We start from the raw sequence: 18,363 nt of genomic DNA on the forward strand, positions 1-18,363 counted from the left end.
GTCTGTCTTTTTATGTCTATGTTTGTTCATGACCAGGCCGCCGCGTGTGTTTTCTATTTTCGTGTGTTTTGTGTGTATTCCCTCTTCGGCCTGTCAGGACTCTGCGTTGGTCGAGGCGGTTCTCCCGCTAACGATCGCTGGCAGTCGGCAGCATGTGGCAGTAATTAAATCAAAGGAAATTGGTGAAAAAGAGAGAGGGGGGAAAAACGTCTGTGTGGTGATTTTGCCAGAAAAAAAAAAGAAAAAAAAGTCCTGGTGGTTGAAAGGAAAATGGGAGGCTAATAAAACGAGTGTGGAAGAGACTCGTAAAAAGCCGTCACCTGTGGAGAAATGTTTTTGTTCTCGGGCCTGAAAACCTGCACGCAATCACACATGCACACACACGCACACGCACACACACACACACACAGTTCACACACCCTAGCATACATGCACACACTTGTGACAGATCTCATGTGTACCGACAGGCGTGCACAAACAGCCTCGTTTTTCACTTGCACAGATGGGGAAAAGGATGCAGACAAACACTCACACACACACACACACACACATGCAGGCGTGGGACTGCGTAAACACATGTACACAGGATAGATTTGGAAGACAGCGTTTTCTTTACCAACGAGGGGAGATTCATCTATTATAATTAGTAGCAGTATTATTATTATTTTTATTATTATCATTATTTATTCATTTATTTATAAAGTGAAATTTTATTCTGTATCGGAACACTTGGTTGTGAGACACTTAAACCAGCTGCAGTGAAGGAAAACATTCAAAAGTCATGCTGGATGTTTGTGGTTGTTTTTGGTGTGTGTGCATTTGTAATTCTGTTCTATATATCACACGTGTATGAGTGTGTGCGCGTGTGTGTGTGTGTGTTTGTGGAGTCTGATGTCACTGCAAAATCCATCCTTATTACTGTAATATGAAAATCATGAAATTCCAAAGAAAGAAAAAAAAAAAGGAAGCGGGATGGATTTCACATTAAAGTTCAAACCTTCAAACCAGGAGAAGCAGGCAACTGCCCCAGGACCCCAAACCCCCCCCCCCCCCCCCCCCCCAAGGGCCCAAACGCCCCAGGAGCCCTGCAACTGGTGTTTGCTAATTGGATTAATTGCTTAGTTGTGAGGAAACAGCATCACTTCAGTACAATATCAACAAAGGTGGATCCTGTGTTATGACTTCAGCCTTGTGTCAAACCCAAGTTTAAAAGCTTTATTATTTCATTTGTTCATAGATAAAGTTAATCAGATTATCACAGTTATGACCCACGGAAACCTCAGGGTCAGGTGGTTCTCCTCAAGTGTGAGAGTGCTGGTGGGTAACTGGCCTCTAACCAGTTGTTCCACTCAGGATTTTAACATAATAATAAAAACTTTGACAGAAGGAAATTTAATGTTGAAACTTTCATGAAAGATATGACTGTCACGAGGAAATCATATGAAAATATGTGGTTTTCAGAGGATCAGTGGTGATGGGAGTACGTGTGTGTGTGTGTGTGTGTGTGTGTGTGTGTGTGTGTGTGTGTGTGTGTGTGTGTGTGTGTGTGTGTGTGTGCATTTGTGTGTTTTCAAGTGCACAGTTATGAAGCCCTCGGTGTTCTGAAAAGCCGCAGTGCGATTCGTTATTTCCTTCCTCTGATGGGTATTTTTCCTCGTGCGCACACACACACACACACATACACACACACACACACACACACAGACACACACACACACACACACACACACACACACACACACACACATTCATTCACTCACTCAGTCCCAGACCTCTGGCTATTTCCTGTGTCAGGGGGGACATTATAAAGCCACATTATGTTCGCTATGAGCCTCCATATTCCCCCATCACTGAATCATCCTGTGTGTGTGTGCGCGCGCGTGTGTGTGCGCCTACTCAATTTCCTGGGAAAGGAGATGTGAAAGGCTGTGATATTACGCACACACACACACACACACACACACACACACACACACACACACACACACAGATTGGATTAGTTTGATGCGTTTCAAAGACACAGATCATCATTCTGGATGAGACACTGGAACAGACACAAACACATGCTTGCTGATCAAGAAAGTATTGATATATTGATTTATAAATCATGATTTGCATCAGTTAGAGGACTCATCAGGAAGCTGGAACGTTTTCTCGTCTTTTAGGTGGAATTTAATCATCTATTTGCTTTTTCCTCTTTTTTCTCACCCTGTCATGGATGTCAGTGGTTCAGCGTTTGTTCAAGTGCAAGTTCAAGTGATGTCACGTTCAGTAGCAAACGGTGGTGTGCGGTGATGCACCTGTGTCAGCTCAAAACCTTGTAGAGTTCACGGCCCGTGTTTTATCGGTCACCTGGACCAAAACACAGAGGTGGCCCTTTCTGTTTACATGACAGAATGGTGTAGCATTTCTCTGCACTTCATCACTTCTTTGTTGTCTGTATCTATTTCTCTTCTGGTTTGTCTTCATTGTCGCACCAGTTCTAAAATGTTTTGTCAACTTCAGAATTGCGCCAAAGTTGGATCAAAGTATTTGTTGCTGCTTCTGGGATTTGTTCTGCTGAGCTCCCTCAATGAGAGAATATTCGTTCTGAAAATTGACCAATCAGAGCTGAGTGGGCGGGATTAACAGCAAGGACATCATCTTGCCAAGTAGCTTGCCACCGTGTGAATGCAGGGAGCATCCGTGCTACAAAACAAACACCCCTGTCCTGATGTTTGGATGGATGGAGATGTGGAAAAAGAAAATTATTTCACATCTACAGAAATCATATTTTAAGTTTTGACCAGACCAATTAACAATGCAATACACACACACACACACACACACACACACACACACACACGCTTTTATGTTATGTTAGACAATCAGACCATGCTAAAATACATATAGGCGCACACACACATACACACACACGCAGTCTTAGAGTTAATTCGGGGTAATTAGTGGTCAATTAAAGTGCTGCGACTTCACTGGCTGTCTGACTCTTTGATGTTGTGGCTCCTAGTGAGACCAGACGCCATCTTGAATTCATTTACAGGCCGCAGTGTAAACACGCCACACAGCCGGGCTGCTACTTCTTTCCTTTTTCTACTTCTTTTCTTTACTTTATTTTACTGATTTGTTTATTTTTTTTCTTTAATTTGGAATTTCACTTCTTTCTTTTTTATTTGTGTGGACACAGCTTCTTGCTTTTTTCTTTTTCACCTGTTTTTCTTTTTCCTTTATTTTTTTTTTCCTTTTTTTCTTCTCTTTTTAGTTCTATTCTTGATTCAGTCACTTTGTCTTTGTTTAACTTTGTTTCTTTTTTAGGGAAATGTTTTAATCTTCACTAAGATTTTTCATTTAACTAAAAAATGGAATGTTGGTATTTTTGGGTTTTACTGGTTGTGATTTGACTGGTTTGAACTGACTGTCTTTGTATTATATCATATTATATTGTATTTGTTAAATGAGCCAATTAATTGAATCATATTTTGTTCTATTCTTTATTGTATTCTTTGTGAGTGAGGGCTGTGTCCAGCTCTATAAAATTAGTCATTTTAAGTTTTTAGTGTTCAGGTAAAAAAAAAAAAAAAGTGTGTCTCACCATCTTATCCTGGTGATGATGTCAGAGGAACTGAAGCTTATTCAGCACTTTGAGTCACTGAGGGTCAAAGACTGAGGTCAAGTCAAGTGTAAAGAGTCGGAAATCAGTGGAAAGCTGTGAAATACAACAAGAGTCACGGAGCTGCAGTGAAGTGTTTGTGACTGAAGCTGAGGAGAGGAAGAGCTGCTAACTGGGTTATTGTTAATGGAGAATAGCAGTAAATAATAGATAAACAGTCTGCTGCCTGAGGAGGAGAGGAGAGAGGAGAGCAGAGGAGAGGAGAGGAGAGAGCAGAGGAGAGGAGAGAAGAGAGCAGAGGAGAGGAGAGAAGAGAGCAGAGGAGAGGAGAGAGGAGAGGAGAGAGAGAGAGAGAGAGAGGAGAGAGGAGGAGAGGAGAGAGGAGAGGAGAGAGCAGAGGAGAGGAGAGAGGAGGAGAGGAGAGAGGAGGAGAGGAGAGAGGAGAGGAGAGAGCAGAGGAGAGGAGAGAGGAGAGGAAAGAGGAGAGGAGGAGAGGAGAGGAGAGAGGAGGAGAGGAGAGAGGAGGAGAGGAGAGAGGAGAGGAGAGAGCAGAGGAGAGGAGAGAGGAGAGAGAGAGGAGAGGAGGAGAGGAGAGGAGAGAGCAGAGGAGAGGAGAGGAGAGAGCAGAGGAGAGGAGAGGAGGAGAGGAGAGGAGAGAGGAGAGGAGAGAGGAGAGGAGAGGAGATGAGAGGAGAGGAGAGGAGGAGACAGAAAAATAGATGCTTCATTGATCTATGAAAGGAAGCGTGTCATAGATAGTGTGTGTGTGTGTGTATTTATGAATTGCCTCCTTCCTCCTTGAAGTATTCTTCCACACACACACACAATCTCAGACCAATTTATCCTTTTCCTGTTCTCACTTACACACTCCTCATTCTCCAGTCACACACACACATGCACACACACACACTTTTTTGATTCAAAAATATTCACAGCCGCTAACACTCACTCATATGTCGCACCTCTCTCGCTCGCTCGCTCTCTCTCTCTCTGTCTCTCTCGCCCTCTCTCGCCCGTTCTCTCTCTCCCTCTCTTTGTCCGGCCCCCCAGTGTTTTCTGTCTGAGTAACTCGACCCCCCTTCAGTCACAGGTGCACCACGCTAAGACACACTCACACACACACACACACACACAGACACACACACACACACACACGCTGAGTCCACTTGTCTTCACATAGGGGGCTCTAATCAAGCCACAGGAAGCCTGAGCTCCACAGGGAGTGTGCATATGTGTGTGTGTGTGTGTGTGTGTGTGCGTGTGTGTTTGTGTGTTCAGTTACAAGTGAGTTGAAGAATGTGTTTCGGTCCATGAAACTCACTGTGAGTGTGTGAAGGCACTGCATGTTTTCAATTACACACAAGTATTTTTGCAGGTGTGTGTGTGTGTTTTCTGTCTCTCTTTCTCTCATCCCTCGTTCTGTCGCAGTTTTTCTCTATTTCTCTCTCTCCTTATGAAAATTAAAAATCCTTCTTATTATTTATTTCTCTGTTTTTACAATTTTCCTTCTACAACTCTCTATATTCCTCTTTTTCTCTCTTTCTCTTTTCTCTCCTTCTGCTTCTGTTTCTTTCTTTACTCTATTCACTCTCTTTCTCTCCCTCTTTCTTTCCTAATCTCCCTCTCTCTCTCTCACTCTCTGTACTGCATCATATGGAGTCAATTAGGCAACCATGCTCAAAACTCAGTGTGTGTATGTGTGTGTGTGTGTGTGTGTGTGTGTGTGTGTGTGTGTGTGTGTGTGTGTGTGTGTGTGTGTGTGTGTGTGTACATCTGGTTCACATTAGTGCAATTGCAGGTTGGTAGAATAAAGGGCTCGGCTCGGAGGTGGTGGGTGGGATTTCCTTCCGCTTTCACACACACACACACACACAAACACGCACACACAGTTTTTCCCTCCATGTGTTTTGAATCAGGAACATAATTAACCTTCAGAGGATTCAGGGGCCGCGACTCAGATCTCCGCTATAAAAATACATCTAAAAAACAGAACACCCCCCCCCCCCAAAAAAAAAAAAAAAAATGTTTGATCCGTCTGCGGCACGTTTGATTTGATTTCCCACGTCTGCCTCCGGACGGTGCTCAGAGCGCGGCGGTGTGAGTGGTAAATGGAGATGAAACAGCAGAGCAGGGGATAGATGCAGTGGATGGACAGATGGATGTTAGTGGTGCTTTCTCTGTGTTGTCCTGTGACACTGCGACAGAGAAATCCTCACCTAATAGAACAAGCTGCAGCACAGACAATGCTCGACATGATGGGCGACCTCAGCCATTCATAAATGATTGAAATTGTTTGTGGTGTTTGAGACTTTCCTGTGTATCTCGTCTGTTCCTGGTTCCTGTGGCGTTAAACTGTTTGTGTGAAAGTGAATAAAGACAAGATGAAAGTGAAACCAGCCTGTTGGAAATGAGAGAGGCAGAGGACGGAGAGGAGGAGGAGGAGGAGGAGGAGGGAGAGAGTGAAACAAAGAGGGAAAAAATTGGACAGGCACAGGTGCAGCCGACTGTGTGTGTGTGTGTATTTGGTTGTGTGTGTGTGTGTGTGTGTGTGTGTGTGTGTGTGGTGTGTGCGTGTGTGTGCGCTCAAGTATGTGTGTGTGTGTGTGTGTGTCTGTCTGTCAAGAGGTTTCGTGACTGCTCCTTTGAGTGTTCACATTCCAGCACATCTGCTTTGGATGAAGCGTGGTAAACTGTGTGTGTGTGTGTGTGTGTGTGTGTGTGTGTGTGTGTGTGTGTGTGTGTGTGTGTGTGTGTGTGTGTGTGTGTGTGTGTGTGTGTGTGTGTGTGTGTGTGTGAGAGAGAGAGAGAGAGAGAGAGAGAGAGAGAGAGACGGATAGCAGCAGGCAGAGACGGAGAGAGAGAGAGAGAGGCAGAAACAAGACAGGAACATTTTTAAGTCTTTTATTGAGTAAAATGCTGATTAGTTTCCTGTCCGTTTTCTAACAACGTCTATTTATGGACTTGTTTTAATGACAAATCTGTTCATCAACCTGGTTTGAAGACGGAATCATGAGAGTTGTGTCTGTTGATTTTTCAGCAAACAGTTTGTCTTCCTTTGTTTTCCACATGTACAAAGTGCAGTTGACCTGGAAGTGAAGCACAGTCCTGTTAGACTCTCTCTGCCTTCTCAGTACTATCAGTCCAGTGAGCTCCATCTAGTGCTGCGACCAACAATTATCTTCTGAATCAATTCATCTGCATCAATCATTTTGTCTGTAAAATATCAGGGAAACATACCTATTACAGTATCCTACAGACCCAGGTGACATTATGTAACTTTTTGTCTTTTTCGACCAACAGTCCGAAACCCAAAGATATTGAGTTTAGTATTGTGAAGTTTTTATATGACAAAGAGAAGCGAGTGAATCCAGCAGAAGCATTTAAACTGGACTGATCAATACATTCACTGTCTAATCGTTGCAGCTCTAATGTTGTCATAGGTGTAACAGACACTGGCTCGTCCTGTTGAAGCCTGTTGGTGAAAAGTTGTCGGTATTATTTTTCACTGAGCTGCATCCTCAACAAGCTTGACAATAACTAAACAACAACATTTATTGTGTGTGACCGTCTTCCAGAATGATGCACTGCGGTGCTACAGAGGCCCACAAATCATATTCTCCAGACGCACCAAAACATGTAAACATGTTCGTTTGGTACAAGAACAACAAAAATCCCATCAGCAACGTGATTTCTTTAGCATATCGTGCCGCCCTACTGGAGAGACCTCGGGTCGGCCGGGTTGGGACGGATGGTTAAAGGAAACCATCGCTGGCTGGTGAAATGTGAAATGTGAACAGCGGTTTGTTGATCCATCCACCTCTACAGGTGGAAAATCTAAACATAAAGTATTTGAAAAATAATGGCTGCCATTTTAGCCGTGCTAGCTACGCAGCTGCAAGGATCTGTTGGTCGGTTGGTCCATCGCCTTGGTCCACACTGAAAAATCTCAAAAACAGATTGAGAAAAGAAATTTGGTGCAGATCTTCAGAGTGGACAGGAGGAGGAATCCCATCAGCTTTGGTGATCCTTTTGACTTTTCCTGTAGCACCACCATGAGGTCAACACTTGTGGTGTTAACTGGAATATCTCAAACTATTGGATGTATTGCCATGGAATTTGGTGCAGACCAAATGATTTACCTCAGGATCATTTGTAATAACTTCCTGTAGCATCACCATCAGGTCAAGATATTAATTTCTAATCTACGTAATGTGTTTCTGTTAGTAAGGTCAAAGGTCCTGAGGAAGAGGAAGTACAGAAAGAGCTCCCTCTCTTCTCTCTGTTCCCTCTCCTCTTTCTTATATCCAGCAGCTAATGGACAAGGAGAGACGGAGAGGTTGAACAGATGCTCCCCACATTTGGACACAATAACCAGGAGAAGAAGCATCAAACACTAAACACAAAGACAAAAAGCCTCCCTCTTCTTCTTTTCTTCCTTTCTTTACTTTCCTTCCATTTTCTCTCTTTTGTTTCCGTTTGCTGTCTTTTTTATCTCCGTCCAACTTTTAGCGTTTCACTTTGTTCTATTTATTGTTTTTCCAGTCTCGTTCTAACAAAACCCTTCAGGGCCCGGCAGCATTTCCATCACTGTCAACAAGTCATAACTGAAACACTGCAGAGAAAATAAAGTTTGTGTCTTTTTCTTTTTATGTCTCATTCACTGTAACATTTTTCCTCCACAGTCATTTTTTCTTTTCCTCTCTTTTTGTCAGTCAGTTTTTTTTTGTTATTTATATATATATATATATATATATATATATATATATATATATATATAACCCACTAATAATCTTTCTAGAGTGCAAACTTTCACAAAACTTTTACAGATGTTGGATCAAAAACAAACTGAAAGCGGAAACGAGACATGGTGGAAATGTTACGTTAAATGAATACTTTTGGGAGCTTTCTGTCACGACAGTGTGGACGTCTACTGATTGTCTTTTTCCAATTAAAGTCCAGCTGCTGTTTCTTTTGTCTTTCTACCTGTGGTCCAGGTCAGTGAGCTGCACAGCTGGTTGTTCTGAATAAATGTGTGTGTGTGTGTGTGTGTGTGTGTGTGTGTCGTTAGCTCCATGAGGAATCAGTTTTCAGTGGAATGCATCTTTATTTTCTCATGTTGTTGCCACGGGCGACGCGCCGCGAAGCTTTGATGCAGTCGGTGATGTTCTGTGTTCTGTGAGGAACGTCAGACGTCACGCCACAGCGGGAGGTTACACAACCGCTTCTGCTGGGTTCTATCAGGGTTTGTGCTCCGCTGCAGATGATCAGTTCACACAGACGGCTGCGCTGGTCTCTGTTAGTTGTGTCTGTCGTTGTTCTGTCATAGAACGCAACAGAGTTGGAGTTGGTTCTACTGATTTCAATGCTTTTGATGTTGTGATACTGTTTTGCTGAACTGGTTTTACTGGTTTCTGTTGTGGTTCTATAATTTCACACGGACTGGTTTCCATTGTGTTTCTATTGTCTTTCTACTGTGGAACAGAGGAGTGGTTTAACTGGTTTCTGGTTTGACTAGTTTCTGGTTTGACTGTTTTCTGGTTTGACTGGTTTCTGGTTTGACTGGTTCCTGGTTTGATTAGTTCCTGGTTTGACTGGTTCCTGGTTTGACTGGTTTCTGGTTTGACTGGTTCCTGGTTTGACTGGTTTCTGGTTTGAATGCTGTTTATATCAGAGTATATATGAGGATCCAACAGTGAAAAAGAAACAAATCTGGTTCCTCTGGTTCAGACTATGTTTCTGTCACAGCACTCCATTTGTCTCTGGTTCTGGTTCTGATGGTTTTACTTTCTTCTATCGTGGCACTGAAAGCTTTTTCAGCTGATTTCTGATCTGTTTTCTTCTGTGGTCCAGATTGTGATTTTACACAACTGGTCACACTGGTTTCTATTGTGACTCTATATATAGATATCGTTGTATTTCAACCCACACTATAACCAATGTTATTTGACGAAAGAGATTAAAGAAGTTTTTGTGGGAATATCCAACTGAGACATGTTATGGAAAATAGCTCCACATGAAGGTTTCTGATTGGACATACACTGGGTTTTATCGTGGTTCACGTTATTGTTTCTGGTTTGTGGTTTGCCAGTCGTCGGAGAAACGACAACACGGTCGAGGGTTTCTCTGATTAGCTGAAGGTCTGCTCGCTAACTGTGGGAATACTGTTGCTGCTGTGTGTGTGTGTGTGTGTGTGTGTGTGTGTGTGTGTGCGTGCATGTGTGTGTGTGTGTGTGTGTGTGTGTGTGTGTTACTGCAGGAAGTGAGGTTGTTATTGTGTCTCTCGACATTCTTCAGACTTGAACACACTCTGCACCTGTTTCTGTCTGTCTGAAACACACACACACACACACAGTACACACTCACTTAAATACACATACACCAACAGAGAAACATGCACACACAAATCACAGTCTTTCGTCATCAGTTTAACAGCAGTCAATGGGAAAATATGCATGCACGACATGAGACATAAATCTACATATTTTCAACAGGAACAACACAAGCATGTGTGTTTTTATGTGCCTCTGTGTGTATGTTTCTGTGTGTGTGTGTGTCTGTGTGTGCGTGTGTGTGTGTGTGTGCATTTTCTTGTACAGGCTTTGGGTCAATAAATGTGGTTTTATGATCAGAGCACAAACTCAGCTCTCAGAGGGGAAGAGGAGGAGGAGGAGGAAGTTCGAGGGGATTTTAGTTTAACTCTAATGACATCTACAGACACTGTGTGTGCGTGAGTGTGTGAGAATGTGGAAACTGAAGGAATTCAATTCTTAAACTCATTCAAGGTGCATTGTGGGAAGGTACCACCACACTCAGATGAGTAGATTCTTTTAGTACATATTAGCATCTGTTTTTGTTAGTTTGTTTGTGTGCGTGTGTGTGTGTGTGTGTGTTTGTGTGTGTGTGTGTGTATGTCAGTGGTGGGTGGGTGTTTCCTGACCTCAGCCTTTCATTCCCACAGTTCCCAGTGTTCCCTGATTGTTGTGGCGTTTAATGCCGTGTGGGCGTCTTTCCATGACCACTGGTTTTCAGGAAGTAAACCTAGTCAACACCAGACTATGCTCGGGAACACAACTTTTACTTCAGTTTTATTGAACAGCTGAACAGTTACTGCACACCAAAACACCCCCAGCACAAGGAGGGATTGAAGTTTACAACACCCTCACTTGAGAGGGGATTAAAGGACCATACCTGTGTGTTTTACCTCCCTAAACATAAGTCATGTCACGTTTGGCCTATACTTTTCATTATGGTAAATATTTTCAAATGCACTCTGTAACAGTTTTCAGATCATGGATGTATTCTTTCCATCATTCCTGGCAGCTTTTGATTGAAACTTGATTTGCTTGATTATGAAATCCATCAAGTCTGCCTCAGTTCATGTGACTTGCCTTATTAATGCATGTAATGCAGTTAAGGTGCAATTTTATTTCAAAAGTCTTTGTTTCATGACATAAATTATAGAATAATACAGTGCTAGACACGAATGTTAACATTACACAATATATCCTGGGTATTTTCATACTCTGGTTTCTATTATGGATATAATCTTTTAGCGATTTGTTCCAGCCGGCGACAACATCGTTGTCTTATCACAGTGATTGGCCTTAATGTAAAGTTACATCTTCTCAGCATAACTGTACTGTTTTGCAACCGTGCTGAAACATACTGAAACGTTGTCTCTCATACTGATGAATAAATATATATAAATAAATGATCTCCTCATGAGGAATCATTGAGGACATGCCTCCATTTTCAATGATTTCGAGAGTAACCACGCAGTTTAAAAAGGTCACGTTCAGGAGCGGAATAGTTTGTGACCAATAGGTTCAACTGTGTTTAGTTTTAATGTGTGTTGTAAAATGTTCCACATGTGTGTGCAGCACAAAAACTAAAAGCAGTTTTCCCAAAATTGGTGTTTTCATGTGGGACTTTGACCATCAGCCAATCAGTTGAACAGGTCACATAATTGCTATGGGAACAGTTTAATAAGGAAGTGATGTATGATGGCATGTTGCCATGTAAGGGCTTTATAAATAAATAGAAACCAACGCCTGTCACGTCTCACTGTTCGAGATGTGACAGGCGTATAATTTACAGGAAGGCAAATAGTCGCAGTTGTTGGCGTGTGTTGAACACCAGCTGTGCCGCTGTGATTTAAAGAATAACTACAGCCTTATTTGAGCTGTTTTATTGTAGCTGATTCACGCTCCGGTCCCAACCTGTCTTCATACAATACTTCACATCTGCTTCACCTGCATCATTTACTGACGTTACAGCTGAGTGTGCGTCGACCACACGGAGCTGGGACGTTGGGTGTGATCAGAAGATGTAGTGTGGCGTTGATGGTTAAAAACACCGAGTGGAGATGAAGGGAGAGCCTTCAATCCTGTAAATATGATTCATGCTTTTCATCAACTGATGCAGTTTTTTTTTTGCTGGTTGTCAGGGCCATTCTCTACTCAGCTGATCCCTTGTCCCTTTCGTGAGGACCAGAGGAGCTCTCTTCTTCATGTGTTGCAAAGTTCATCCCCTTTACTGGAGGAGGGAAAGACAACATGTTAACATGGAAGCGAATGCAGCCATTGTCATTTCAGCTTCTATCTCTTCTGGCTCCAAATATTTTCACACCTATCCACACCCGGGGCGGGTTTCACAAAGACAGACTTTGACTGTGGCTTAGATATAACTAATAGTCAGACTTCAGATGGACGTCTAAATTCATCCGTTGCACAAAGTTCTTGACTATCTTAAGCCGGACTGTGGTACAGTGAATTCTGGGTAAATTAAGACTTTTTTCAATATAAAAAAAAATGGCAGACTTAGGAACTGCAGAGTGAAGAGTGTAACAATTATAATGAAAAAAAAATCTAATTTGGAAAAGAATAGATGCTTCTCTAAAAACTCTTCCCCCTCTCTTTACTCTCTCCATAACAACGTTAGCAAACCACAAATTATGAGCCATGTTTTCCTGTTTTTTGTTGTTGGGTGCTTCTGCTCAGTGCAGGTGATTGTTATTGTTACAGATGTGCTTAGGCCTGAGTAAGCCTGAGTTAATTCTGGTTTTAAAATGAATCAGTCTTTATTATTGTGAAATAGTCTGACTTGCATGAGACTAATAGACCGACTATTTGCTTGAAGTTCCAACGCGAGAAACATCCCACCACTATCAACTAGACTTAAGTCTCTCCATTAGAGTTTTATCTTTCTTTGTCCCCTCATTTAAAGCTAGATAATTAAGACTGGACCGACACTACAACACTACAGTCTGAAATATCTTTGTGAAACCGGCTCCTGGCTAATTGCTTCTGAAAAAAGGTCTAACTGTCAGTTTGAAAGTTTCTCAGATCCCTAGATTCTCTGTATGGTCACACTGTGCTGGTATCGTTTACTTTTAAGCATATAGGACAATAACACAACTGGAAGTCGGTGCCAGTTTTCCCCCTCAAAAGTAAAAGCTGAAAGCTTCAGCAGAGCAGCAAGCTTTTAGTGATCTGAAGAAAAACTCAGGAGGTTTTTGTTTGACAGAAAGGGTTTTTAGGCTGTTTTCTGTTTTTAATAATTTCTCTTAGGGAGTGTGGGAAGTGAGATGATGTTTTTTATAATGCCCCCAAGTCTTTTTCTTTTATTTCTTCTGTCTGTGCTTTATCATGAGATTTCTGTACCACATCTGTGATCCATTCATATGCAAATACTCTAAAGTTAACAAAGCAACCCATGTCTTTTTTAGGGGATCTAGGTAGATTAGGTGTAGCTGTGGAGTGGGTTTTTCATTTTAATGTGAATCAGTGGGGGAGATAGAGGGGTGTGGGGGGTGGGGGTGGGGGACTTCAACAGCTGTTCCAGGGTTTGCGTCATGCCGTGCGAGCTAGCGTCATGGCTGAGAGTTCGCACGCTATGCACACACACACACACACACACACACACACAGACATGCTGTGGGGACCCCCAGTCGAAGGCATGACCAAACACAGGCATTGTGTTCTCATGCAGCCGCTGTGTTGCTGAGGAAGAGCGTCACCTGTTTTGAGTGATGACGGGCTGCTGGTTCTGCTTGCTCTCTCACATTTTACTGCATGTTTGCTGCATGACGGCTCCGCTGCTGCTGCTCCCCCTCTGAGAGGAGAATCACAGAATCACTACTTTGTTCCTCTGTTAGTCACCAGGCTGGTCTGCATGAGAGGAGGACTGGGAAAAGATGAGCTGTGACTGTTGGACATGTTGGGAAATATGTTGTAGTTAAATGCAGCACGAGTGGTGGGCCCTGTATATGCAATTCATGTGGTTGCTATGACTACCACTGTAGTTTTAAGGTATGGACTGATGAAGCTCAAACTCAAGTTTAAAATCCACTTTATTTGACATAATTAAATACAGTTACATAGAAACATTTTTAAACTCATTTTCCTTATGAAATTTTATTTATAAAGTAATTTTTATAATGTTTAAACTTATTCATCTTTTTTTAACAAAGTCACTATTGCAGCCCTGTCTGTGTAGGATTTTAAAAAATGATTTTAAAGGTCAATATTGTAGTAAGTTGAGATTTCCAGTCTTTTTTGATTATAGATCAGGTCTAGGTTCTATATTAATACTGTAAAAGTATCAAAGCCTCAGTCCACAGAGAAATGCACACAGCCTGTATTCAAAAACTGAGCCTTAAAACCAGCCGTCACAACAAAGCAGTCACCGCTCTCAGCCATGCCCCAAGCCCCGCCCACCTGGACCCACCATTCAAACCTTGCATGATTTGGTTTCTCTAAGTGTTTACCTAAATCTGATATATTTGATATGTTTTTATTCAATCACTCAGAAAACAGTCAGCCAATCAGAAGAGAGACTCAAACCCTCCTCTCTTCTGATTGGATCAACAACCTGTTACTAGAGCTCCAGAGAGAAGCCTGAGAGAGGAGATGTTAAACTACACTGAGATGGTTTTTGGTTCTTAAAACCACCAATATATCTTCTTATGGATCAGCACCTCAAAGAAAACAGCAGAAATGTTTAAAATAGGGGCCTTTAATGGATGATAGACAGAGCTTGCAGAGCAGCCGCCGTATTTTTTCCAGTATGAAAATCACAAACAAAGATCTGTGACAGGAAGTGGTGTGTTCACTGTGATTCCTGCTGCGAGGATTGAAGTGCGGCGCTGTTTGTGTTTGGCTGTGAGTTTCTCATGAGAAAGACTTGTATTTTTGTCAGTGAGCAGATTGTGAATGACGTGTGTTTCTGTGTTTGTGTTGCAGGTGTACGCTCCGTCTGCCAGTACAGCCGACTACAACAGGGACTCACCGGGTTATCCCTCCTCCAAACCTCCCAGTGCTGGCTTCCCAAGCTCATTCTTTATGCCAGGTACACACACAGACACACACACACACACACACACACACACACATACACTCACAAGGTCTGTCCCTAATCAAAACTCCCACCACTAGATTCCTGAGTTCTTTGTGGATACTGGATCAGATGAAATAAGCTCAAGGTCCATGAGAAAAAGCCGAAAGATGTTCTTGGATTGAAATCAGCTAAAGCCTTGAGTCATACATCTTAATGGTTGCTGTAATAGCTGCCCAGATAATGTATTAATCCCATAGACAGGAGACAACAGAGATGTCAACAGGTTGCTCTCTGCAAACTCTGCAGCTGTTGTGAACGCTGTCAGATAATCCTGCTTTCACAACAGACGTACAAGAGCGTCTTTCCCATTGGCAAGGCTGTGCTCCTCCAATAGCTCTCCAATTGACAGCAGGTGGAAGTTATTAGAGTTCATTCTTTGAATCTCTGAACTCCAGAAAATATGTCTCATCTACTCGATCATACCAGCGCTTCTCATGCTTGTGCTTTTTGAGTAAAACCCTCAAAAGCAATGATGTCCTAACATGAAAATAACGCACCAGACTGATGTGTTTCCTTCTCAGAGTTTAACATATATCAATACACTTTTTCTGTTCTATCACACTTATACCATGTCCACTTACCAGAGGTGGAAAAAAAGATTCAAACGATCATTTTAACATTGATTTGCAGTCAGTTTTGTTGGGTCTGATTACAGTTACTTAGAGCAGACCTTACCTGCAGATCTTCAGCACTGATCCACTGGTTTAAACATGGTTAGACATTTGACCAGAACTTTGTTTGGTGCTGTTATATGAATTCTAGCATATGTATCAGATAATCATGGTTTCCTCCAGACTTTCTTTTTCCTTTTCACCTGTCATGTAAATACACACACTTGCACACACACACACACACACACACACACACACACACACACACACACACATGAAAATGGTTGGTACACATGACCTCAGTTATCAGGTTTGTCCAACACAAATCTGTTACCTGGGTTATTCTTGAACAGGTGTAAGGAAAAAAGGTGTCCCATTTATACATGTTTTCTGAAATCAGGTTACTTCCCAAACTGGGTCAAAATACCAAAACTACAGAAAGAAAACTGCATAGAGATTAAACTGATCTGAAAACAGCATACAGCACATCACATGTACCTCTCTTCCCCCCCCCCCTCACTGTGTTTCTATCAGATGGTCACAGTGGTGATCCCTGGAGCAGCAGTAGTAGCAGTATGAGCCAGCAAGGTTACCACGGCAGCATGCTCGGGGGTGGGAACTCATCCCACGGCCCCGCCCAGAGCTCCTCCTACTGCGGGATTCACCCTCACGACAGACTGGTGAGCAGAGCTGTCCATCACGGTGTATATCAATACCAGGGTCTGTACAGTGTGTGACACAGGTGGTACTTTCAGGGCGTCCCAACTTCATTTACATAAATAAACTTCAAGGAGATTTCAGACAAGATGATTGATTTTCAGTTTTCTAGGTTTCCCCTGAAATTCATGACTCTCCGTACATATCCATCCATTTCACACCTGATTCGAAGCATGAGCTCACTACTATAGAAGCTGAGCACCTAAGTTCTTTCTTTATCTTGAAAATAGTAGTTAAAATTAAAGGTGCACTTAGGTACTGGCTTTTTTTTTAAAGCTTTTACAGTGAGACCATAAGATGTCCAGAAAATGCTCCTGATAGACATTCAGTTAAAATGTTTCTTTCACTGATTTATTCGTGTTGTATCCAATTCAGCTGATGGGCGTAAACAGTTTAGGACAGCCATGAAAATGCCCTTATGTAACAGTTTAAGAAGAAGCTAAATCAGTTTTGCAAAAACCTAAATGGACTCCTAGTTTGAAAAATGAATTGAATCATTTTGTTGAATCAAGTAAATAGCGGTTCTTCATGCCAGTGACACGAGAAACCAGACTGAAAAAAACACATTTTAAAGCCTAAGAAAGTGAAGTTATGGCAATAGGTTATTTTAAGTTATGGAATGGCTACAACCCTGGTAGAGTCATAGATTTAAAGGCAAAAAAACATCTGTTAAATCAGTCGGTGGTCAATAATATATTAAACACTAATAATACTATGGGCTGTCTGCAGAATGTATTCACCATGCTGTATTTTTCCACATATCTTGAGTGGTTTACTGTCTGTGTTCTTACTAGAAGTGCACATCTGGATACATGAAATACATTTATAAATTCTACCCAAATGTGAAGCTGTAAATCTGTCAAAGGTCATTGGATGGTTATTCTTAAAAACTAACTACTCTCTTTGATTATTCAAAGAAGAGGCTTCATTTTTATCACCACTCCCTTTTATTTTTATTTTGTTCCTATGTAATGTTTCCTGTTTTGCAGTAGTTTGTTATTTTTATGTTTGACTTCATTCCGTCGTCTCTCTGCAGAGCTACCCATCGCACTCGTCTGCAGATATCAGCTCCAGCCTTCCTCCAATGTCCAGCTTCCACCGAGGGGGAGGGAGCGGGAGCGGGGCCAATCACTACAGCACCGCCTCTTGCACCGCCCCCACCAACGGCACAGACAGCATCATGGGTAAGACACCTGTGTATGTTTTTGCCTTGAAGCAAAGTGGTTAAAGAAATAATGAGGTTGCTGTTAAGTTCAGAAACCGAAATAGAAGCGTCGATGGCGTTGTTTGGGTGTTTGGCAACTGCACAGTCATCTGCTGTCAATCAGCTGGTGGTGTAGCTAATCTCATTAGCTGATGTCATTAATTAACTGAAGGAGAAAAACATCCATTTCATTTGTGACATTCCAAGTTTAATGATGTCCATGCAGACTTAACTGAAGAGGCTGCCTTTCTTTTTATCTGATTGGATGGAAAGGGGTTGAATTCTTTTCTTTTTTTTTTCTTTTTTTTTTAATTTGTGGTGCTCAGTTTTTTTCCAGGCTGGTTCAACCTGTGGGAAGTAGTGATACGAAAAAGAGTGGCTCTGGTGCCACCATGAGGTTGACATTTTTTCTTTTTTCATGAAATGGTCTCACAGCTAAGGGCTACATTGCCATTAAATTTGGTACAGACGCGACTCCCCATACACCACCATCATCAGGTCAAAACCATTGACACTCCCATCAGCCTCAGCCGTTTAGTGCTAATTAGCAAATGCTGCCATGCTAACATACTAAACTAATGAGATAAGGATGGTAAACATGATCAAATCAGCATCTTAGCCTCGTCATTGTGAGAATGTTAGCATGCACACGTTAGCATTAGCTCAAAGCATTGCTGTGTCTTAAGTACAGCCTCACAGAGCTGCCAGCATGGCTGTAGACTCTCCGTCTCGCTAATCTGTTGATGGGATGTGATCGTTGATGTGAGTTCACATGTTCATGTCAAGGTCTGTTTTACTTGTTTGAATGTCTTTAATATTTTTGTGTA

The 18,363-nt window shown here is 42.1% G+C and overlaps 1 protein-coding gene across 2 annotated transcripts in view; it reads left to right on the forward strand.

Moving 5' to 3' along the window:
- LOC130187047 (transcription factor 4-like) overlaps nucleotides 1–18,363 on the forward strand; it is a 235,365-nt gene that overhangs the window by 174,605 nt on the left and 42,397 nt on the right. For both annotated transcript variants that reach the window (XM_056404478.1, XM_056404479.1), the window contains 3 exons: nucleotides 14,851–14,956; nucleotides 16,150–16,295; nucleotides 17,369–17,516. In XM_056404478.1, the coding sequence (XP_056260453.1) occupies nucleotides 14,851–14,956; nucleotides 16,150–16,295; nucleotides 17,369–17,516 (400 nt within the window). The remainder of the gene's footprint in view (nucleotides 1–14,850; nucleotides 14,957–16,149; nucleotides 16,296–17,368; nucleotides 17,517–18,363) is intronic.

This window comes from Seriola aureovittata, chromosome 18, assembly GCF_021018895.1.
Source record: "Seriola aureovittata isolate HTS-2021-v1 ecotype China chromosome 18, ASM2101889v1, whole genome shotgun sequence".
Taxonomy (NCBI): domain Eukaryota; kingdom Metazoa; phylum Chordata; class Actinopteri; order Carangiformes; family Carangidae; genus Seriola; species Seriola aureovittata.